At 40.9% G+C, this 22,585-nt stretch overlaps 1 protein-coding gene across 4 annotated transcripts in view; it reads left to right on the top strand.

Annotated features, from left to right (window-relative positions):
* Nucleotides 1-6,681: 6,681 nt before the first annotated feature.
* The window catches only part of ZEB1 (zinc finger E-box binding homeobox 1), a 121,933-nt gene continuing 106,029 nt past the window's right edge, over nt 6,682-22,585 (top strand). The window contains exon 1 of one of the 4 annotated variants that reach the window (XM_038130144.1): nt 6,682-6,844. In XM_038130144.1, the coding sequence (XP_037986072.1) occupies nt 6,787-6,844 (58 nt within the window). In that variant the 5' untranslated portion in view covers nt 6,682-6,786. Of the gene's footprint in view, nt 6,845-8,255; nt 8,710-22,585 lie in introns of those variants that run through there. The other 3 variants (XM_038130140.1, XM_038130141.1, XM_038130142.1) reach the window with 3 other exon arrangements.

The raw sequence follows: 22,585 nt of genomic DNA, 5'->3' as shown, positions 1-22,585 counted from the left end.
CTGGTTCATTAGCATATTAGAGGTAATTGTCCAGTTACAGCTTTAGCTTATAAAGTTCCATCCTTCTTGTTTTCTCTCTTCATTCCACCGTTGTTTATGCTCTTGGACCTGAGATTTGGATCAGATGTCCTTGGTCCCCAGCTAGAGAAGGAATTGTTTTGTCTTCCTACTCTGTGAAGAGAGCTTACTATTCCTTAATATGAAGCTCAGAACTACACACTAAAGCAGCACAGAATCTGAAAAATATAAAAGCTAAAACCTGAGGCATCAATAGCTTTTTTGTATTTGCAAAACCATGGTCAGTCAAGATCCTAGAGACACCTGCAAACCTCCGAATTGCTATTTTCAGCTTCTATATAATTCTATGTAGAATTCTATCCTTACTCAGGATTTTTCAGGTAAATTTTCTGGGCATGTGAAGATCTGCTTAAGGTATTCTCTAATTTGCCTAATTCTTCACTCTACCTGACCACCTGCAGATCTTTAAACTTGGTTTTTCTCTACCTAACTGCTCTTCAGGAACTGATTTGGGCTTTTCAGAACAAGCCCAGCATGCATGAAACATTGGGTATGATCAATCTTTAATATGAAATCCCAGTAGTCACTGAGTTCCTGCAGGATATTAAAAACCAAGGTTCAATTATATTCTCTTCTAATAAAAATCGGAACCATTGTCATTCAGCAATGATGGAAATTCACCTTCCTAAAGAAAATTCAGATGGTCTTCACATGTACTGATGGATGTTTTTGGTTATAAAATACTTAAAATAGTAATGGAACTAGAGAAATATTATAATCTAATGGCCATAACATTTATCTAAATGGCGTGGAGAGTGTTTTAAAGTTCTTCTCTTAAGATGACACAGGAGCTCTTGTCCTTTTTACAGTACTTAGTCATCAATTCGAGAAAATGAAAGCTCTTCATAATATCTAAAGCCCAGGGATTTAAGATACTCCCACCATAGACATCTCTGTTCAAATCTCCCCAGGAATAACAGGGGAACCTAATAAAGTGAATTTACAAATAATTTAGTTCATAGAAACCTGTGGACCACCTGCTCTCCTTTAATAATTACTCTAATGCAGGTTTTTAATACTTGGACAAAAAAAAGACATTTTCTAGAGGATCCCACATCAAATCTTTTTAGATTTTTTTTCCACAAGGGAAAACAGAAAACCTTATTATTTTGATTGATCCATACTAGGCTTTCCTTTTTGATAGTGCAACCCAAAATTCTTGATATGCATAGCCTTACATGAGAATCACAATCCCTTTCCAATTCTGTATCAACACATGATTATCCTTGCACTGAACTGCTGTTCCCTGCTCCTATAAACTCAACTCAGATATAATTACACTAGAATTTTACACAGCTCTGTAGTTCCAATAAGTTTGGTCTATGCATCTGAGTTTCAAACATATTGCATTTTAACACCATATGTTTGTAACTATCAGACAGACCTTGCCAACCCTGAGAATCAGACAAACTATGCTGAGTGCACCAAAGCTTCACTTCACATTCCAGAAATTAACCATTGCAATATCTGTTTCTCCTTATGGTGTTGGCTGATGATTTGTTGAAGTCTCTTAAGCAAAATGAGATTTTCAACTGTATTTATTTGTTTGTTTTGTTAGACTCACATAATTTTTTTTCTGTTTTTCTTTATGTTAATTCTGTATATTCAGAAGACACACTGCGAGCTCCAGAACAACAGCTTTCCTTTTATGTATTAACAAACATTCCCTGGAGAAACATTATGCACTTTAAGTGAGGAAAACCAAGAAACGAGCGATAACAAATGACTAACGCCTAACATTAGAATGTGTTTCAACTACTAAAACCCCCATGTAGAAATGAGAAGACTATGAAATGAAATAATTAAGAAATTGGTATTAAGTTGAGATTTAAAGAGCTGTACAGACATCATAACAAAGGGAATAACCCCAAATGAGAGCCAAATGAGCAATTGCACAAAACTGTGAGACAGCAAACAGCAAGAGGGCTGGATAGCAGAACTAAATCAGAGATAGAATGGAAGTTACAGAAGCAAACAAACATGATCCATATGTGAAAATATTCCCAACACATTAGTGTTTAATTATTATAAAGGATAAGAACACTCAGTAGAGTCATCATAAACAAAGATGAATGGAAAATGTGCTGCTATTAAAAGCAGGCAATCTAACATCACTACAAGTGTAAGTTGATCAGTCACGACTTCAGATGTAATTAAAAAATAGTATTTTGAAGCAGCACTTTGTTACTACATCTAGTGGTAGAAAATATTGAAGTAGACATTCTCATCTGAGCTTCCAGGTACTTTGAAAACAAACAAAAAACACCACAACTGCTCACTATCCACCACTTATACCCAAATTTTCATTTCAATTCCATTTGAGTATATGAGATTTGCCTTTTGGATGAAGAGTGTGGAATGACCTTTTCAAGTTTTTTCTCAAATCATTTTTTGCTTGTGTGAAGGCTCTGAAACAGAGATCACAATGAAAGCTAAAATTAGTATAAGAATGGAAGAGTAGGTCCTTGTTATATTCTAGTACATTCATTTTTTACAGCATACTAACCTGACATAGGTATCAGCACAGGTTAATTGCTTTCAAGAGAAAAACAATATGCAACAAGTAGGGCAAAAGGAGAGCAAGAGAAACAAAATGGGTTTGAAGGCCTTTGTGACCTTCACAAACACTTTTTCTTAATCAGGAAGATGTTAGAAAAGTCAGTTGCATATGTGCAAGTCATTATAGCTATCTGTAGCTATGTACTTTTTGATGATTTATGGCAGTTACACCCTCACACATCTTTCAAGCAGGTCCAATCTTCTCAAGTTGTGCAAAGACATGACAATTTATTAGACCTCATAAGCTTCAAGCTTTAAATGAACAAGTAAATTCATGGCAAAGTATGAAAACAGAAAACAAAATTATGAGATGAGGAAAGTGAAAAAAAAAAGGTTATTTCTCATGATAAATATTTACAATCTGCTCTAAATAAATATGAAAATTTCAAGCAGCTTTACCATTTTTTGAGACTGTACAGCATCCCAGGGTATACCTTCAAAACTTACTAGATTCATTTGGAAGCATAAATAAAAATTGGAAGACCATCTGAAAGGGCACTACACTTCTATCTTGTTACCTCAACAATTAACATTTTATTCAAGATTAGTTCCTCAGCTGCAGCAAACTGTGTATTTCTGTGTCATTGTTCTCCTAACAAATCTTTCAACTACAATTCCTATAGAGAAGTGCATTTAACAAAAATCTAAATGAAATATATCGTTAACTGAAAAATAAATTTTGGGAACTGAGATTCCAAGAAATACGTGGAATTGAAAACAAAGCTTCACTAATGGAATTCTGGGGGAAAAATAAAGAAAATAAGAACCTCTACAAATCAGAAATGAGACAAGAAACAATGCATAAGAAACAATACTGAGTTGTTTTCCACTGTAATTCTCAATTCATTAAACTAAATGAACACCCTTAAATCTAGAATAATCAAGATACAACATGAAACTTCATAAGCATCAATAAGGAGTAGGAATACAAACAAAGGACTGATGGCTTTTATTTAATGATGCATACTTAAGAGATCATAAATCATAACACAACATAGAGGAGCATTCTTAAAATATCTGTAAGAATCATTACCTGGTTTTTGAACATCCATACAACAGGGTGACTATGGAAGTATTTTAATTCTTGTCTTCAGACAATGGAAATAAATTTCAAAAAAGGTGAAGTACAGCAGCTGTGCACCTCATGTTTTAACACCAATATGCCTATTTAAGTTGCCTAAATTCCCATATAAATTATGTTACTAGAAATTGTTATGATGACCACTCTTAGAATTTCTCCTTTAAAGAGATATCTTCTCAAGACTGCCACATTTAGGAGGATGTAGAAATATACCTCTTCATTAAGATTTTGCAAATGAATACCTAATTAATTCCTGCATCCTTGACTGACAAGTCAGACTGAAAGCTGTGCACCATAATTCCATTCCTAAAACATATACCAGTATAAATTACATATACAACATGCTCACGTACTGCAGAACATAACAAAGATAATAGGAATTTTAACTAGTTGCTTTGCGATCAGGGTTAGAAGAATTTATCAGGTAAAAATTATTTTACAGTGGCTGGACCCTTAAGCTAGCACAGTAAATAATGGCAACTTTGTATACAAAAATGTGAAGTGCCCAGTTGCTCTGATTAAATACAATGAAGTTTAAAAATCAAACCCCAAAAACCCAACCTGTCTACATATCTATTTACAAGTTGTGAATGAGACACTTTTCACAATGAATAGTGATTGGAGTAATCAATAACTTGATGAAAAAATTAATCTCTGGAGTTTTTTTCTATTTTCTAGACCTCCTTGGTCTCAAAGATAACATATACCAAGGTTGCTTTGGTTTTCTCTTCTCATTTATCCAAACTATAGCAGTGTACAGCTACCAATGTTCCTGCCAGTTTCAGTTCTGCTCTTCAGAAACTAGTGGGCAGCAGGAGTTGTCACCAGTTTCTCCCAGCTGCTTGGAAATCTCAGGAGATTAAAGTTCAAACAGACACCATGGCTCTTGCAAAATGAGCACAACAAACACCAGGAGACTGTTTCTCTTCTCATTCTGTTAGGAAACATAAACTGCTCAAAAGGAAGAGGCAAGAATTCTTATCCAGAGGTGAAAAGTGACAAGACTCAATGAAAATAAGCTCTTCAAAGTTGCTCAAAGAGGGCCTGAAACTTTGTGTGGGCATGCAGGAGAATATTCTTACAAATCTACAAATATGTTTACAAATATTATTTATTATTTGCAACTACCTTCTAAGAACATGACTAAATTTAAGGAAGTAAAAACTTTGCATGAAAACCTGTACATCATATGTTGGTTCGTCCTCAAATTCATCCACAGAAGGATAAAAAGCATCAAACAATTCCAAAACACCTTAAGCACTCACGCGCAAACAGTTCCACAGCCACATGTTATCTTCTGCACAGAAACTTTACAAGCAAGGATGCTGAACTAAATACAAAACTCTGCCTTAAAATTTGGAATTCGCTCACTCGAAACTTGAGCTGACAAGTTTCACTTTTATGTCAGAGTAGGTTTCATGTTGCAGTTCTTAGCCGTCCTCATATTTGGGGTTCAGTACTCCCAGCTGATGGCAAATCTAATGCTTTTGAACGACTCCTGTTGGTCCATCAAGCACGTGGTACTGTTTGATTTGCTTCTTTCATCACTCTTAGGTAGATCCTTTTTTAAATGTTGAGGTCAGCAGCCAACCATCACTGAGCAAAGACACATATGTAAAAGCAATACACCTAAAGTTAAGGATTTTTTGAGAACTGTCAGACAAATGATTGGCACCTGCAACCATTGTTTTCATGTAAGTATCCAAAAGCCAAGGCTTGGGGGTTTTTGAGGGTACAATCAATTAGCAAAATATCCCTTTGGATCTTTACCTAAATCTGCACCCATTTTAGCCCAATACTTCTATTGTAAGCATTTCTGATTGTCCAGACTTTTGTGGGAGCTTCAGATGCAAGGTATGCCCATAAACTGGCAGCATTCAATAGTTCATTTCCTATAGACAAGTTATGCTGCTTCCATGAAATGAGGCGACTTGCTACAGAATGTGAATATATAGCGTGTGGAATAGGACAATGTAGAACAGCTGAAGGCCTCAAGTTCTGTAGTGTATCAATTTCTTATTGAAAGTATCCTATTAAGAGAAATGCTTTCACTGAAATTTAATTTAATTACATACAATTTATTTAGATAAAAGAGTTCCCCAGAAGCACAGAACTATAAATTCTACAGAATCATGCCAAGATAAAGATAAAAAAAGAGAAATAAGGAAGCCTAGAAGCTAACTTACTAAATTATTTTATTGCCTGAAGTGAAAAGTAAGAGTAAATAAATAGCACAAGTGATGGCTTTAATTTTTATATACATTAAATAAGTTTATTAAGCACAACAGAGGTTGCTTATTAATTACCCGGGAAAAATTGCTCTCTTCTTTTTATTCGTTACGGCACAGAATTTTATACCTCTGCTCCTCTCGGTAAAACCGGGAAGTATGACTAAGGAAAGCCCGAGTGCGGCAGGCTTCACGCGCGGTGGGAACGGCGTCCCTGCGGTGCAGCTGTCGGTGTTCGCTCGGCCCTGCAAGAGCAGGCGCCGGTCCCGGGGAGCCGCGGCCGCAGCGCTGCGCGCCCCGCCAGGTGCGAGCCCCGCGGGCCGGCAGCGAGCGCGGCCCCGCGCCGGGACAGCCCCGCGGGCCGGGGGGGCCGGGCCGCACCTGGGGGCGGCTGCGGGGCCGCACCTGGCGGCGGGGCGGGCGCGGGGCCGGCCCCTCGGCGCGGCGCTGCGGGACTGCCCCGCGGGGATCCCCCTGCGCCGCCCCGGGGGCCGGCGACCACCGACACCCCCGGCCCGGCCCCGCCCCGCCCCGCGGGGCTCCCCCCGCGCTGCCGCCGGCGCGGGGGTCGGGGGGCGCGGGGGCCCGAGCCCCCCCGGGCGGCGCCGCCGCTCCCGGTACCTGCGGGCGCAACTTTTCCCTCGCCGCCGTTCAAACGCGCTGCCGTAAAGCGCCCGTCTCCCGTGGCAACAAGGTTCCGGGCGAGCACTAGGTGTAGGAAGGTGATGTAAAAGTAAAACCACCCAGTGTCGTAAACCAGGTCCGGGGGGGAGGGGAGGGAGTGAGGGGGGCGGGCGGGGGAGGAGGTGACTGGAGCATTTAGACACCAGCGAGCGGATCATGGCGGATGGCCCCAGGTGTAAGCGCAGGAAGCAGCCGAACCCGCGCCGCAACAACGGTCAGTCACCCGCGGGGCAGCGCCGCGGCCGCGCCGGGGCGGCGACGGGGCCGGGGCGGGGGCCGGGCACAGCCGTCCCGAGCGCGCAGGGGGGAGGTCGGGCGGGCGCCAAAGTAATTCCCCCGCCGCGGCTCGCCGGGAGCGCGGCTCCCTCCGCACCGTTATATCCGCTACCTGCAGCCTCCCTCGCCGCCGCCTCCCGCCTCCGCCTAGCGGTGCCTCCGCACTCCGCCGCTGTCCGGGACCGTTACACGCCGCTTCCCCCTCAAGCCCCGCGACCGCCCCGCCGCCGGCAGCGGGCTCGGGGGCCCCCGGCCGCGCCGCCGCCCTCCGGCCCGGGCGGGGACGCCGAGCCCCGCGGGGAGCGGCGGGGGAGCGGCCGCCGCCCGCCCGGCCGCGGCAGCCCCAACTCCGAAACTTGTTACCTGCGCGCTACCCCGGGCGGAGCGGGGCCTCCCCCCGGCCCCGCGGGCGGGATCGCCCCGCCGCCCGCCCGGGAGCGCCTCTGCCGCCCGCCGGAGTTTCCTCCCCGCTCGCCCGGCAGCGGGCCGGCTCCTCGCCCCCGGCCGGCGCTCGCCCGTCTTGGGGCGGTGGTGGGGGACGCCGGCCGTCCCCGAGGGGACACACCCGGGAGCACATGCGGGGGAGGCTCCGCCGCCGCAGCGGGCGGCGATTCTCGCGGGGGCAGCGCGGCCGCCCCGGGCCGGCGCCCCCGCTCCGCGCCCGCCCGCCCGCTCCGCGCCTCCCCGCCCCGGCGAGAGTTGGTGCCCGGCGGCGCCCCGCGGCCGCGCTGCCGCCCCGCCGGGCCGGTGGGGAAGGGAGGGCTGCGCCCGGGCGCCGGGGGCGGGCGGCGAAGTTTCTTCCCTTCCCTCTGGCTTCGGAGGTACCTGTTTGTATAATAATGGGTGGTAACGGTTTGGCCGGGGGCCCCCGCTCCGCTCTCCGTGCGTGTGTGACCAGCTGCTGCAGTCTATATAAGGAATTACATTTACATTTCAGGCTTAAGGGCTGCTGTGGGGTGGTGTTTTTTCCCCTTCGGTACGTGTGTTACTTTAAGATGCAATGGGAAGGTACACGGCGGGGGGAATAAAGGCTCGTAACACCCACTCTCTACTTATTTTCTGGAAAATGGAGAAGTAGTTCGGTCCTCATAGCACGACTCTTCGGAATAGGATGTAGAGTAGGCGATTTTGTAACCCTCCTTGGCAATTTTAGGTTTTATGTGGCATTTCCTGTGCAGGGTCACAGATAGGAAGGCTTTGCCTGCGATCTGAGATGTTTTCATATGCAGTGAACGGTCTCCGAAATAGATCGGAGTCACGATCGGTACTTCACCTCTCTAATCCTCCCTGTTCGGGGCATAACGTGGTGATAAATGACGGCCTTTCCAGGGGCTAACGGGTTGGTTTGATTGCGTTGAACTTAAAAGGGTTTTCTTATTTTTGCTGTGTGCGTTTTCTAGCAAGTATTCTTGGTTGCACACTCATGTTATTAATTCCTTGTCCTAGTGTAAATATTTATGTTTAGCTCATGATTTGGCTGTGCTAAAGGTAAGTTTGGAAAGTGCTTTTCTCTTTACCTTATTAAAAATGTGGATGATCAGAGAAAGGGGCTTTTCTTGTTGCTGACGACAACATGTGTGACATGTGAGTCTGAACCACCCAGCGTCTGTGCAGGAGCTGTAAACATGTTTACCTGAACAGGAAAGAAAATGGATTTTTCTCTTAAAGATCCAGTGATATGAATACCATACTCTTAAAGCATATCAACAGATGACTTGAGAGAGAAATTTTCTGAAAACCTGGCTTTTGAAATCGACGGGAAAAAAGATCCTTGATTGCTGCAGCAAATGGCAACTTGTGCAGGTAGAAAAAAAAGATGGTGTTTAGTTTTCTCCTGCATGCATGTCAGCCCCCTCCTGTCTGCTGCTTTCATTCTCAAGGGAGGGATTTATTTACCACGCTTGCTGTCAGTGTTTTTCCTTTGTGCTTAATATTAGAAAACCAGATTTAAGGCTGTTTAGCACAAACCGTTTTGTCTGCAGCGTGTATCACTTGCAGAAAACAAAAGGTGTATAAGGTCTGGTATCATTCCAGGTATCTTTCATCTTCATCACTTTTGGACCTCATTGCTGCACCCACTTTATTATATAGAGCCTCTGAGTCTTTATCAGCTAGTTCTGTAATGTAAAATGTGGTGTGTCTTGATTTAGGCTGGTTTTGGTTGCTTTTATTGAGGAATTAAAACCAACTTAAGTCATTGTGCATTGGAGCATCAGGATCAGTTAGATAATAGAATCTGGATAATAGGGATTTCTCAGCAGTGGGTTTATGTTTGACTTGCAAATATTTACTGAAGAAAATGCATAGAAAAAATGTTAACCCTTTAACCTTTAAAATAAATAAGTATGAGGGTTTTTTTTCCCCAAAGTCGCAGAATGCGCTCGGTTCTTATAGGTATCTTCTGTTTATGAGGAATGGGCATAGGGGAGATGCATAAGCAACTGGCTTGTTTCTAGTATAAAAAATAAAAGCATTTTTGTATTGTTTCCTATCCATGTTGTCACAGAATATGAAATTATTACAGAGAGATTGCACTAGACATCCAGTATGCCAGTTAATAATACTGGGCTATGGCATTGAGTACTGTAAACTTTTCTTCTTTTTATCTCATGTTAAACTTAACACAGCTATTCTTACATTGTAAACTTTTGTTTTTTTCTTTCTTTCCCCTGCTTTCTCTCTGTGTTTGGGAGCCATCCTGGTGCATTAACTCTAGCTGGAAAGACAGTCTTATCATCTTAGCTCTGGAGCTGGTTCCTTTTCTACCTTGTTTATTGGTCCCTACAGAAGGTCAGCAAAGAGCCGATTGGTGCTGCCATTAAGGCCTCCCCTTCCCAGGAAATCTGGCGCTTCCTACCTGAGGAAAACTACCCTGTGTCATTGTCCTTAGTTCTGGCCAATACACAAACAACTTCTGCTTCAGCAGAAGAGTTAACGAAGTGTTGAGATAATGTGATACAGCAGAAACGCAGCACTGATTGGGAGTCTCTCATCCTATCTACTTCTTTCCCTTCTCCCTCTTTTTTGATAGAAGAATGAAGAGGAGGAAAGAGAGACATGGTTTGGGTATTTTTTGCTGGTCATCTGCTTAGCCATGCTCTTGTGAGACTTCTGAGTAGAATTCACATAGATTCAATATCAGCAAAGGTTTTCTTATTCTGAGTTGGTTTGCAGTCAGGATTAGTTGCTTTCTTAGCTTCTCTCATGTATGTTATGGGATTGTCTTAGTTTTACTGTTTAGTAAGAACCAAAAGTGACACATCTTGTTCTTCGGCAATGCTGTGAGATAAGTAAAACAACATTTAAAACTTTCCTTCCTAGAGTGTGAAAAGATAGCAACGTAAGGTATAGATGTTCTGAAAATAATGCAAGTATGCCTTCAGGTTTTCAGATGCATATTTGATGGTGAAAGGAGGACTGCATGAGTCTGGGTAAATTCTGCATGCTGTCAGGTACATGTGAGGAGAAGATATAAGCCAGCCTTGGTCACAGTGAGTTTGTTACTAAAAGGTTGTGTTGATTGACTTGTTAGAGTGCTATTTCATTTGCTTTACAGTTGGTTCTTCTCTCTTTTTAAGTCTACTAGGTAACACTTTCATATAAAGTTTTGCTACCAGGCTAAGAACTGTAAGGAAGCATATTTCTTTTAGATCCAAGATGTTAGCTACCAGCGGGACGTCAGGTGTTAGTGACGCTTGGGATACAACTTTCCTGGCTGTGCCTGTCTTCTCCTGCCCCCTCGCCTTTCTTTTTTGAGAGGTATCATGTTTTCACTCTAATGTTAATTTAAATTTGCAATTTGGGATTTGTGGAATGTAACCTGAGTTAAAATTCCAGGCACAGTGAACAGATCTACATGGACAACAGAATTAACTGTTTGAGACCAAGGAAACCATCTCTCTTATAAACAAGTAGTACCTCTGTTTTAGTGATAGCTACTGAAATATAGTGTGAGTTCTCTTAAAAAGGTCACTATTTCTTCATTTTTCTGTCAGCAGTCAGTGCTTGTTATTTTAACAGTTGTGAAGCCAGTTGTCTTATGGTAATTAATTGCCTGAGGCAGTTGGGTGTTTTCAAGGTAGTTTATTTCCTGAAACAATTTGCCTTGCTTGGAGGGCTCTGTACATGTGCTGCTGAAAGGGTTAATGAAATGTAGCAAGAAGATGAAACTTTCCTTCTGACTTGGGCTTCCCACTCATTGAAATCACTCAATGATTTTAGTTAGAGGTCTGAGGATTTGACTTCTTTGAATTCAGTCTAAATTTTCTGCTGAATGTATTTAGTTACATCAGGTAGACTCAATGGGGAGGGGTTTCTGTGGACTTTGGGCTTTATGACAGGTCCTGTTAATTGATGTTACTGACTTTGGTTGGGCTCTTGCTCTCTGTAAGCAGCTCCTCTGTGGACAGAGCAGGAGGCAGGGGTTCTACAGCTGTTCCCTGCTTCCTTCCCCACTGATACTCTGGTAGTGGTATTAGCCTGTAATTTTTTCTTACAGAAGTTTTCCAGTGCTGGGGGGCGAGGCTGAAGTACTGTGAAGTCAAAATATCACTGTGATGCCTTTCCTCATGTGGAAACATCTGTTTTAATAGAGTTTAAAATGCCAGTGAGGGATGGCAGACACTTTTAACATGTGTGGGACTCTGTATTACTATGGTAAAGAAATAAAATTAACTTCTGTGAAACTTACGTTGTAGGTTTTTTGCTCAGGGTTTTTTAACTGATTTTTGATTAACTGCTCTCTATTGCAGAGAAACTGCTGAAACTATGTTATCTGGCCAAATGCCTCTTAAGCATCCCTGCTTCTAAATTCAGTCATTATTATTTACCAAAAATATAAGCTTATTGTTAAAGTCATTAGCTGTTTGTAGTCACTTCAAAAACATTTAACTAATTGCTATTGCAAGCTGATTGGAGTAGGTGTGCTTTGTCACCTGTAAACAGTACATTGAGTCTCTGGAAGTCATAAGAGTTCTACTCATGATAGGTTTCAAATACCCAAAACTAGAGGTTGAAACCCAACTCTGTTTTTATGTAGGCTTTCATACCGTATTGCAAAGTACAGTTCCAGAGTAGCTTTCAGCTGATTAACATCAATATTCCTGAATTTTTGGTGGTTGTTACCTACATTTTTCAAGAGGACTCGTGCCTAGGATCTTTTCTGTTTTGGGCAAGTAAGCAGAACCCTGTCTTTCATTTGTGGTCTCAGAAACATTGGTGCTTCATTCTGGCAGCTATAATAGGCCTGTTATTTTTGAGAACTAAATTCTCAAGTGACTTACCCAAGGTCACACAGGAAGTCCATAGCAAGACTGAGTCCCAATCCATTTTTAATCCTCAGGACTACCCTTGCATTTGGCTTGATCTAGAGCCTTAAAGGGAAAGAATAGTTTTGTCATTTGGTAGTTACTATTCCTTTCAGCTTAATTGTTTAAGTTTTTTCATATTTAGTGGAATATTTTTGCTTTCACCAAACAAATGGCAAGACGCGAAATTCAATTACGTCTTTTGCCATTTTTAGATGATATTAAGATAGGAAACATCACCAGTGAAAATACTGTCTTCATAGTCTATGTAGTGATGTGCCAGAAAAGTAGAATGTTGTCTTCTGGTGTGTTTTGTATTACCAAATCTTATGTTCAGTGATGCAAGGGTAGACAAAAATAAATCAGGAAGGAATTAGTTAAAGACTACACTGTTAACATCAACACCCCTGCTGGGATTTGGAGGGTTTTAAGGGGACTGTGTTGGAATTTAACATCTGGGCAGAAATTATTTCATCAGATGTTGGTTTTGTTGTGACAGTAATGACTAGAGAAGAGTCTCAGTGTATTACTGGTATTTCTAATATTTGAAAATGATAAGTAAATAAAACAGCATAAGTCCTTCTCAAAACAAAACTTTCCCAGGAATGCCTAAATAAGTGCCAGGCCTGATAAATTGACTAGACTGGGACAAACACATGCAAGTCTAGGTTTTAGCACCGCAGCTGCTTGTCACAGGTGGAGCTGTGGGGGAAGTGGCTGTGGGTGCAGGTGGGTGCTGCTCCTGCCTGGGCAGCGTGAGACAAAGGTGGGTATGAAGAGTGTTCTCATACCTTCATTTGTGAAGATCTGTGGTTAGCTCCACTCATGAGACACTGCAATACATCAGTTAGGGTAGGGATTCTTTCCTGCTGAGGGAAATGCTGTTTGAAGTCTTTAGTAGTTAAAAAAAAAAATAAAAATGGACAAGCCCCCGAGCAAAGGCTGGAGAGCAGAGGGTTGTATGCATGCGTGCTGCATGGGCGAGGCAAAGCGTGCATGAAGGAGGAAGAGTGGAGTAGGCAGGGGGGTAGTCTGCTTCTCACTGAAGGTCTGATACCTGATTTCTGATGCACCTTGCAGGCCTTCCAGAGAGGAATGTATTTGGCTGCTGCATGAGAAGATCACAGTGGTAAATAGCTTTGACCTCAGTTGGCTGGGTGATGCCTTGAAATACTGGAATTGTTGTTGAGTTGTGTAGGGAGTTTCATGAGTGTATTTTTTTGTAATGCTTTCTATTTCCATGTTATGTTGGCAAGTTTTTCAAACCTTTTATAAGCCATTGCCTCTAATACTCTTGAGTTGATTTTTTAACTAATTATTATGTGCTCATATATGTCTCAGTCTTGGTTTGCTTTTCTGGTTCTCCACTTCCTTGCATCTTGTTTTATTGCTGTTGGAAAAAGTAACAAAAGTTTGATATTCTAAAAAACTGTTCACAGTTGCAACTTTCTAGTCTTTGTGACCTTTTTTTTTTTTTTGAGGAAAGACCAGAGTTGCTTTCATTTTTCCTGTTGAGCTACAGTTTGTTTATTTAATAATCTATTTATCTCTTTTTTGCGTAGATAAGTAGTATTCCTGAGTGACAGTCAAAGAGAATGGGAATCCCAGTCAAGAGCAGTGAGACTTGATGGATAAAATACTGACTCCAGTTACATGCAGCATAGCTTTATAAATCTATCTCAGTACTCCTGAGAAAAAATACTACTTCTATCACAGTGTGTAAGCACCTTTCAGGCAGTAAAAATGTATGTACCGAGTCTTCCTGTATCTTGGCCTATACATCCAATTCCTTGTGTGAGTACCTGGCAGCTTACATTCATGTGTTAGCAGGATAGGTGATGGTAGAGTAGAAAGAAGAAACTTGTTAAATTTTCATCTGTATGTGGAGCGGCGAGGCAGGACTCAGGTGTTTCAGTTGGGTAGTGCTGAACGTATTAACCATATTTCTTTAGAATTGTGCATTTGTCCCCAGAAAGGACAATACAGAAGAAAGGAGCCTTTTTTACTTTGCCTCACTCTGATTCTCTCAGATGCCATTACTGTAATGTAATATATTTTATTTAAACATGCCTTTTCAGAGCAACAGAAGTTAACTAAAAATATGCTTTCTCATTTTTGAGAAGTCAGTACTGTTTGAAAGCAGCCTGTTTCAGTTCTCTCCTTTTCAGCTGTCATTCCCAGCTGTCACAATCTCCGTGATGTGAGGACTTTACCCCTGTTGTTTCAAAGCAGTTTGGTTAACAGCTGCTGTCACCCAAAGGTTAAGACCTGAAAATGGGCATCCTTTATTTGGTTTCCTTACAAATATTTGCTGTTTGGTAGCATCTTTCTTGTTGCTCTTCCTTCAATGTGTTCCATTGATCCTATTTTTGGAGGACTGTGTAAAGCAAATGAACATGTCTAATGATGAACGTATTTTTAATTATAACTGAAAAGGAGAGCAAGAAAAAAATTCTTTGCTGTGCTGTGATGACATTGCATCCTGTTCAGTTGGGATCTGTGAATATGAGTAGCAGTTGTTCTTCAGTGAAAGGACATGTAAAATTAGTTCTTTAAACACCAAAAACTCTCTATGATATGGGAGTGTATTGGAAGGAAGGGAAACAACTGTTGTGAACTAACTGCATAGTATTCTGTACTTCTTCTGATGCAGATATCTTCTCTTTCTGCAACTCCTCTGCACTTTAGCTTCTGACAGATCAAGTGATAATTCAGGAACACTGGAGGAGCTGGCACAATCATTGGAAATAAATGAGTTATATACCTTGCCATTCACCGTGATTCTGAGAGTGATTTTCATGGACAGCACTAGAAGGGGTTAAGAGTCTGATGTGGTAGAGAGTATTTTTACCTATGAACTACTGTGCCTGTCCTTGTTAGGATCAAATGCTGGTTGGGCCAGTGATGCTAGAGAACACCTTCAGTTATTGTGATATAAAGTGTTTTCATTATTTCAGCAAATACCCTTTTCCCAATTCTCTTTGATCGGCAGCTGACAGACAGTGGGGGCAATTTTCTGTTCTGTTTTGTAGGCATCCATCCACTGATGTGTATATGGAAGAAAGCAAAATGATATTACAAAACATCACAAATGTGGCATGATTTGAAAAAAGCCTGGGGAAATCTATTCCATCTGAAAAAGGACAAACTAAAGAATAGAAAAATCAGGCCTTAACTACAAGACTTAAGATGATTTTTGTTGAACTGGTAGGTCCCCAGAGAAGCAGGTTGGGCTTTTTATTTGTTTGTTTTCCTAACACCTTCCTTCTCATGTAAGCTAACATAATTTTTATTAATACCCAGAACCATCAGGGAGATGAGTTTTCCCTTTTTCTAAGATGCACTTGTCTTTAAACAATTTTTCTTAATGCCTTGAGGTAATTTTGCCTTGTGTGCTTCCAGGTATGTATCAGATTTTCCTTCTTCGCACCTTCTAGTCCATTTTGTCATTTCTCTTACGTTCCTGTAAACTATCCACTGTAAGTCATGTTAAGTCTTAGACTGGTAAAGGAGACACTGTTCGGAATCTGTAACCTGTTTAATCTTCCATCCTGTTTTGTTTATATCTTTCCAAAGCCTTTCCTTTTCTTCATAGTATTCCTGGCACAGCTATTTGGTTCAAGTCAAGCAAAATAGAACCAGTCACACACTACAGGATTCATTCTTATCCTGTTGTTCACAGGAAGGACCTAGGTACAGTTTGCCTGGTAAAGAGCATGAGGTGGTGAATAAGGGCTTTGAAGCAGATTTGGAGCTGTAATGACTGGCTTCCTTCCCTGCTGCTGTCCCTTCCCCTTCCTTGCTAAGCATTTTCATTTGAAATACTAAGGTGTGGTCATCGGGCATATCTGTTCTCAACTTCCAGTAATTTTTTGCTCACTGCTGAGCTGCACCATAATTACATATGCAAATGTAGTATTTTTTCCCCCCTTCTTACCTTGTACATATGGGAGAGGAAGATAAGGTTGCAGAGTACCATCAGGGATGTGCTGCTGTTGAGGAGATGCTGCGGATGGCTGCAGAAGGAGACAAGTACTGGACCTGCAGGACAAGGCTCAGCAGGGGATTTCAGACCTTCCATGTCTGAAAGGCAACAAGAAAACAGTATTCTTGCCAACTTTAAACTTTAGATAGGAGCAGATTGTAGGATGGCTTGTTATAACAACCTATTTTGATACATTCTAGCTACTGAGTGCTGAAAGTAAATTTGCATTTCCAGTACCGATTTGTTTTGTAGACATATATATACCTACATCTATCTATATCTATATATCTGTAGTTATATCCAATAATTTAATTTTTTAGACTGGTCTGAATGCTTCCAGTATTAACACAAGGTAGACTTCTGTTCATAAGTGTTGTTCTGTTCATAGTAAAACCACAGAGACTAATTCTATGGAACAAACTGTTCTGACAACTTCTGCCCTTCATCTTAAAGCTTACCTTGTACATTTTCCAGATTTGTAATTGAGAGATGTACTGTATTCTTGGAACACTAAATATGATTTTGAGCAAATATTGGAAGATAGAATTTGTTCTATAGTGCAATCAGAATGCTGGGAGACTTTCTGCACAATACTGAAATAATACCTTAGAAATGAGAAGCAGAATTTAATTGGTAGTTGTGGCATAGGAAAAGGGAAATAGTTCCAGTGACACATCACACAGTATAACGTGCCATAGTTCTCTGTTTCACCATGTGATTAATCACGCCTGCTTAGTGCATGTGGTAGTTACATGATGATGAGCCTGGCTTTTACCTCAGTGTGTGAGTGAATAAAACTAGTGGCAGACTTTCTGTTTCTGTGAACTAAGCCAGTTCACACAAGGAGGATTTTAGCTTTCCAACTGTAAAGGATACAAATAGGCTTAGTTGAATAAAAATCATGACACACAGCAGAGGTTTATGATCCTGACAGAAATTCTTACAAGATGCTTGATGCAAACTGTTGTCTGTGGATCTGATGCTTCAGAAATTTTTGGCAGTACTGCTTGTGACAATGCTAAGATGCTTTCCTTCAGAAGTGAAATAAAATAAGGTGGTTAAGAACTCCAGCAAATATAGGCATTTTCTTTGTTTTAGTATAAAGTTGCAAGCCTTCTCCATTTATTTATGTCATGTGCCTAGAAAAAAAAACTAATTAAAAAGCTCCTTGTTATGCACTACTGTATGCAAATAATTTCATTGCACTTGCTTTTCATATGTATGGTGTTGCAATAATTTGGCATATAGAAAATATATACAACTCTTTAGAAAAGAGTGAGTTCTTTTCTGGGCCAGAAGGAAAACAGAAGGGCTGAAATCTAAAGCTTGTCAAATGTCTTGTTTAATAGTTTACAGTTGCCTATATTGAACTCTTATTTCATCTTCCTAACTTTTGACAATATTTTTAAGCATTTTGAAGGTCTTGTATAGCAAATTCTCAGAATAAAAATAGTGGACTTTTCACGGGTTCCAAGGTGCTCGCTTACTGAATAAAGTCTTCTGCCTTAAAGTATCTTACTAAGCATCCTAATGAAGCTTTTTATCCCTTAAATGTTTCCCCAACCTGTCTACCTTTAGAGAGTTTGTGTGTCTTCCTTCAACCACAGTTTTAAGTAGGACTGTCAATCCAATGTGTGTCTTGTTCATTCTTGGGTCTACTGTTGGAACACTTTGTAGCTGAAGTGTGTGTGCGCATGTGCAGCTGCATGAGCTGTTTTCCTGCCTTTTCCTTTTGTCTGTCAAGCTTCTGGCTGATAGCAGATTAGCCATCTGAATGTGGGCAGCAAAGAGTAATGGGCTGTACAGAATGCCTGGGGCTTCTTGCATACAATAAAATGACTCCATTATAAAGCAAAAAAATGACAAGCTGGCCGTGGAGGATGTCTGTACTGGAGATGGAGAGAGTAGCCTTTGCTTTATGATCATGTTATTGGGTATAAAATAAACTTAATTTTTTTTCAACTGTCTAAAGTATTCCTAGGTGCTTTACAGAGCAATGCTGACAGTTCTTCTAGCAGGAAAATACTTGTGCATCACCAATTTAGATCATTACTTGCTATTCCTGATTGCTGTATATGTGTGGGGGAAGGAAGGGAGTAACAGCATGATGGCTCAGTTTCATTTTCATCATGCAGGTGTGTGTGGTTTTTTCCTTTCTTTTAATTTTTTTTCTCTCTAATGTTTTGCTTAGTTACAGGATTACATAATCTGCCCTGCAGAAGTGTGTTAGGTTTATTAAGTCTTTTGGAAGATGTGCTAATACAGATTTGAAGGAAATTGGGCCAGGAGCATGGCTGAGACACAGGGAGTCCAGATGCTGGAGGAGGACATGAAATATAAAGCTGTAGAGAGTTGGCTCAAGTAGACAAATGAGGTTGTGTGCAGAAGCATAGTAGCAGGAAAACTAATGAGGAATCTTATCAAATTTTTTTTTGACAGCCTTACTTTACCCATTGTAAGAATCCAGTGTTTAAAAAGCCCTATTGATTGTCTACAGTTTACCGTGTCAATAAGCAGTAGTGGCTGCTTATGCACTTGTAACTTCCAGTTACAGCTTTCAAGACTTTTTTTGTTTGTTTTTATGACATTCAAGCTCTAAAAGGTGCTGTCCCCCATAAAAAAAAAAAAGAAAAAACCAAAAACAAACAAAAAAACCCCAACAAAACAAAACCAAACAACCAAAAAAAGCCAGGTGCAGTACGTTAATTTATGCTAAATGGAAGGTCTTCCTGGTTTGCATCTGCTCAGGAAATTGAGACAGCTTCTTGTATATATGAGCTTCCAAACTAACTGGCAAGTCAGGATAAAAACAATTTGGTATATAGAATACGGATGTATTGGTAAAACATGGAAAACTTGTCTTAAAATACTTAATTAAACAAACCTCTTAACTGACATTTGGTGTAGTTTGTCTTGCTTGTTGTGGTCTGTTCAATGTGTTGCTGTGGTTACAACTGAAATGGACTCTGGAAATCTGTGCTTTAGCAGCAAAATGTATGGATTGCAACTTTTAATAAATAAAATGGGAATACTGTTTGAACAAGCTTTATTTTTCTCATTCTGTTAGCTGCTGCCAGGTCTCCTTGTGACTGTTCTGGATGTGGATACTGTTTGTTGTGAGGATTGTGTCCTTTAAAGATCTCCTTTTAGCTACATGTTACACATCAACTTTCCTCGGTCCCTTGGATTGATTTGCCTTAAGCAAAAACCATTCCTCAAAATTTCTGCTCCCTTCCTCTCCTCCAATAAAGTCTGCTGCCCATTGCCTCCTCCCCCCTCTCCCAAGGAAAAGGGAAATAACTGAAACTGATAATAACACAGAGCTCCACAAATGCTGCTCCCTTGACAGCAGTATTAATTCTCTTTACATATATTTTTATTTTGCATTCAGAATTGTTTCTATAATAATATGACCTTTTTATGGTGCTGAAGACTGTAGCTACTTAGCAAGGAAGCTGGTGATAAAACTAAAGCTTAGTTAACTATCTCTAACAGTGGGTAGTCTGTAACTGGTGACAGATAAAATACATTCCATACTAGTTTAAGAGAGATCTGTTGGGTTTTTCTTGCCTCCTCTTTCTTTGCCCCATGTGATTGCTGTGGTTTACAGTAGGAAGCCACTAGTTTCTGCAGTCACAGATGGAAAGGGAGGTGTAGTCACTGGTAAGTGATGTAAAGACATCTGAGTAAGAATAGGAAAGTGAACTCTCTTAGGGGGGAAGGAGTTAGCTACATATTTTACAAATCTTTCAACATCTGTGACTTAATTGGCACTCCTGAAAACAGTATGTTGCACATTATTGCAGCTTAGGAAAGTTGCATTTATGAATATGAATAAAAAAGATCTAGACCTGTTTTTGCCTTTTATAGGGTTTTTATAGTTACATATTGGACTGAGAAGGGTATTGCCTTCGACTGATCTGGCTGGCATGGCTACAGTGTTGTGTTGTGGCTGGTTTTCAGGACAGATATGGGAAATTGCAGAAGAGCAGAGTGGCAGAACAGTTGAAAGATCATCTTCACTTAGGCAGAAGAAAATGTGGAAAATGGGGATTTCATTGTCTTAAAAGTTTTTAGGTACAGAAAGTGGACAGTTTTACTTGTGGTTTTCTGTGTTAAGGTGTAATGGTGGCACAGCTAGCTCAAACACCGTATTATGAGGAATGTTTGCAGATATGAAAGGAACTGTGCTAATATATTCCAAACATCCATAAAAGAAGTCTTGTGATGGGGTATATACCATTAAGGGGTGGGGTGTGTGGAACCCACTGTCCTTGCTTCCTAGAGTTGAATGATTGCTACTCATTAGTAGCAAGTGATATGGTATGTCAGTCTGTCTGACCAAGTAGTAGTACACTGTTTCTAAACATCCCTTTCAGATAAATTCACTAAAACCAGGAATTTTTGAGAACTTTCTGGGTCCTGCTAGAACCTGTTAGTTTGGAAGTCAGCATAAGTTCGCTATTTAAAAATACACTAGTGAAATATAGTCCTAGTACTAAGAAGCAGGAATAGCCCTCAGTTATAACAGCCTTTGGGTTGATGCTTAAGGTCTCTTGGTAATTTTTTTGTTGGCAAATACTAGTACAGCAGGATTGGAATCCTGAGTTTAGGATGTGATAATTAAGAGCATCCCCTGCAGAGCTATGAAATGGCATGGGGTAGAAACTTGTAAATCCATATTTTTCAGAATATTTATTGCTAGATTTAACTCAAACTACAACATATTCTAAAACTATGCAAACAGATTGTCTTTTGCTGATTGGAGTGAGGAGGATGTGGAAAGAGCTTAGTGTCTCCTCTGTAAAGTATCTAATGTACAAGCTTTGAATTTACAGAAGGTCTTGTGCAAACTTGGATCCAAAGTGCAATGCTTCCCACAAAATGAGATGCTTAGAAAATACAGGCCTGGAAGGTGCCTTCTTGTATCCTTCACCTTGTGTCCTCCCCCCGGTTTTCCTGTTGTGGGTCCTAGCAGGCAGCCCTTGCCTTAAGCTTTGACAAACACAGTGCTATGAAGATGTGGAAGCTCACAGGTTCACAGTGATTTGCTCTTGCTCCCTATTTGAGCCCAGAACCATGCAGTTGACCTGTCTTTTGTCTGTTGTTTTTCTTAGGTAGAACAGATTTGTTTCTGCAGTAGACAAGATATAGTGTGTGAAATACTGTTTGTTGCCATCTTTTCTATGAGTTGTAGGCCCTGTGTGAATCCTGGTGTCTCCAGCAAATATGAAGAAGAGTCTTTTAGATGTGCTGTATAGACAGATGTTATAAAGCCTCATGTTTTTCTCCTTATTTTGGAATTGAGTGGAAGTTAAATGTAGAGTAGAAGTTGAATGAATCAGTGAAATGTTCTTGCTCCTGGATGAAGTAGTGAATCCTGTCATGCATATCTAGCTGTCCAAAACTGTCAAGATTTTAAGATGTGCAGAGCTGTAGTGTATTTTCACCTCCATTCTTCCCCTTCTTCCAAGCAAGACTGTTTTAGAGATGGGAAAAAATGCTACCAAAAAAAAGCCAAATCTATGTTTTTCAGCTTAAATAAGGCTTATGATTATCTCTGCTGTAATAATAGGTGGTTTAGGTTTCTTGGAGCAAATCATGCAGTTCTGGAAAACCTATATGATTATTACAGAGTACTTCAGTGGACAGTCTCTGATACAGTTGGGAACTCTTTAATTTGGGTAACTTAAGGAGACTGAAATGCAATCCTCAGCTGATCAGCCTGTAGCATATGAGAATGAGGAGTGTCAAGTTCTGTTTTGGAGGAAACAAGTATTCAAAACCATTCAGGTTCATTCACATATGCTTGCCCTTAGATTTCCTTTTGATGTTGACTCGCAATGGAGTTCTGGAAAACCATGCAGCCAAAAGCATGTTGGTATCAGTGCCTTGGGTGTTATTGATGACACTAAGCAATACCTCTGATTCTGTTTCTTTTTGTTTTGTTTTTTTAAAGTTTTGTCAACTGAATCTTATTTCCCTGTACCTCTCAGATTCCCAAAGTATCTGGTAGCCATCACAGCCATCTACAAAACTCAGAATATTCTGAAACTAGTAAGCAACTGCATCAGCATGACAAATCTGTTTGCTTACACAGCATGATAGGAGGGATTTCTGTACCATCTTGAACACAACCTGCCAGGCATTAGGAAAGCAATGTGCTTTGTTCACAGCAGGGGACAGAAGGGATTTGGAGAGAAGTGAGGCCTGCATTTCCTTGTGATGCTTGTGTTGTCATCCTCACGTGAGAAAGAGTAAGGGTTCTTTAGTCATCTCTCCTGTCTCAAACCCTCTACAAGTGTTATTTTTGTTGTTTTTCTCCATTTCTGCAAGCAGGACACTCATGGAAAGCCTACATGTAGGTTTCCATTTAGGCTTGGGGACT

The sequence above is a fragment of the Motacilla alba genome, chromosome 2 (assembly GCF_015832195.1).
Source record: "Motacilla alba alba isolate MOTALB_02 chromosome 2, Motacilla_alba_V1.0_pri, whole genome shotgun sequence".
Classification (NCBI taxonomy): domain Eukaryota; kingdom Metazoa; phylum Chordata; class Aves; order Passeriformes; family Motacillidae; genus Motacilla; species Motacilla alba.
The sequence above is the reverse complement of the archived record's forward strand: the minus strand, read 5'-3'. Positions and strand labels throughout refer to the sequence as shown.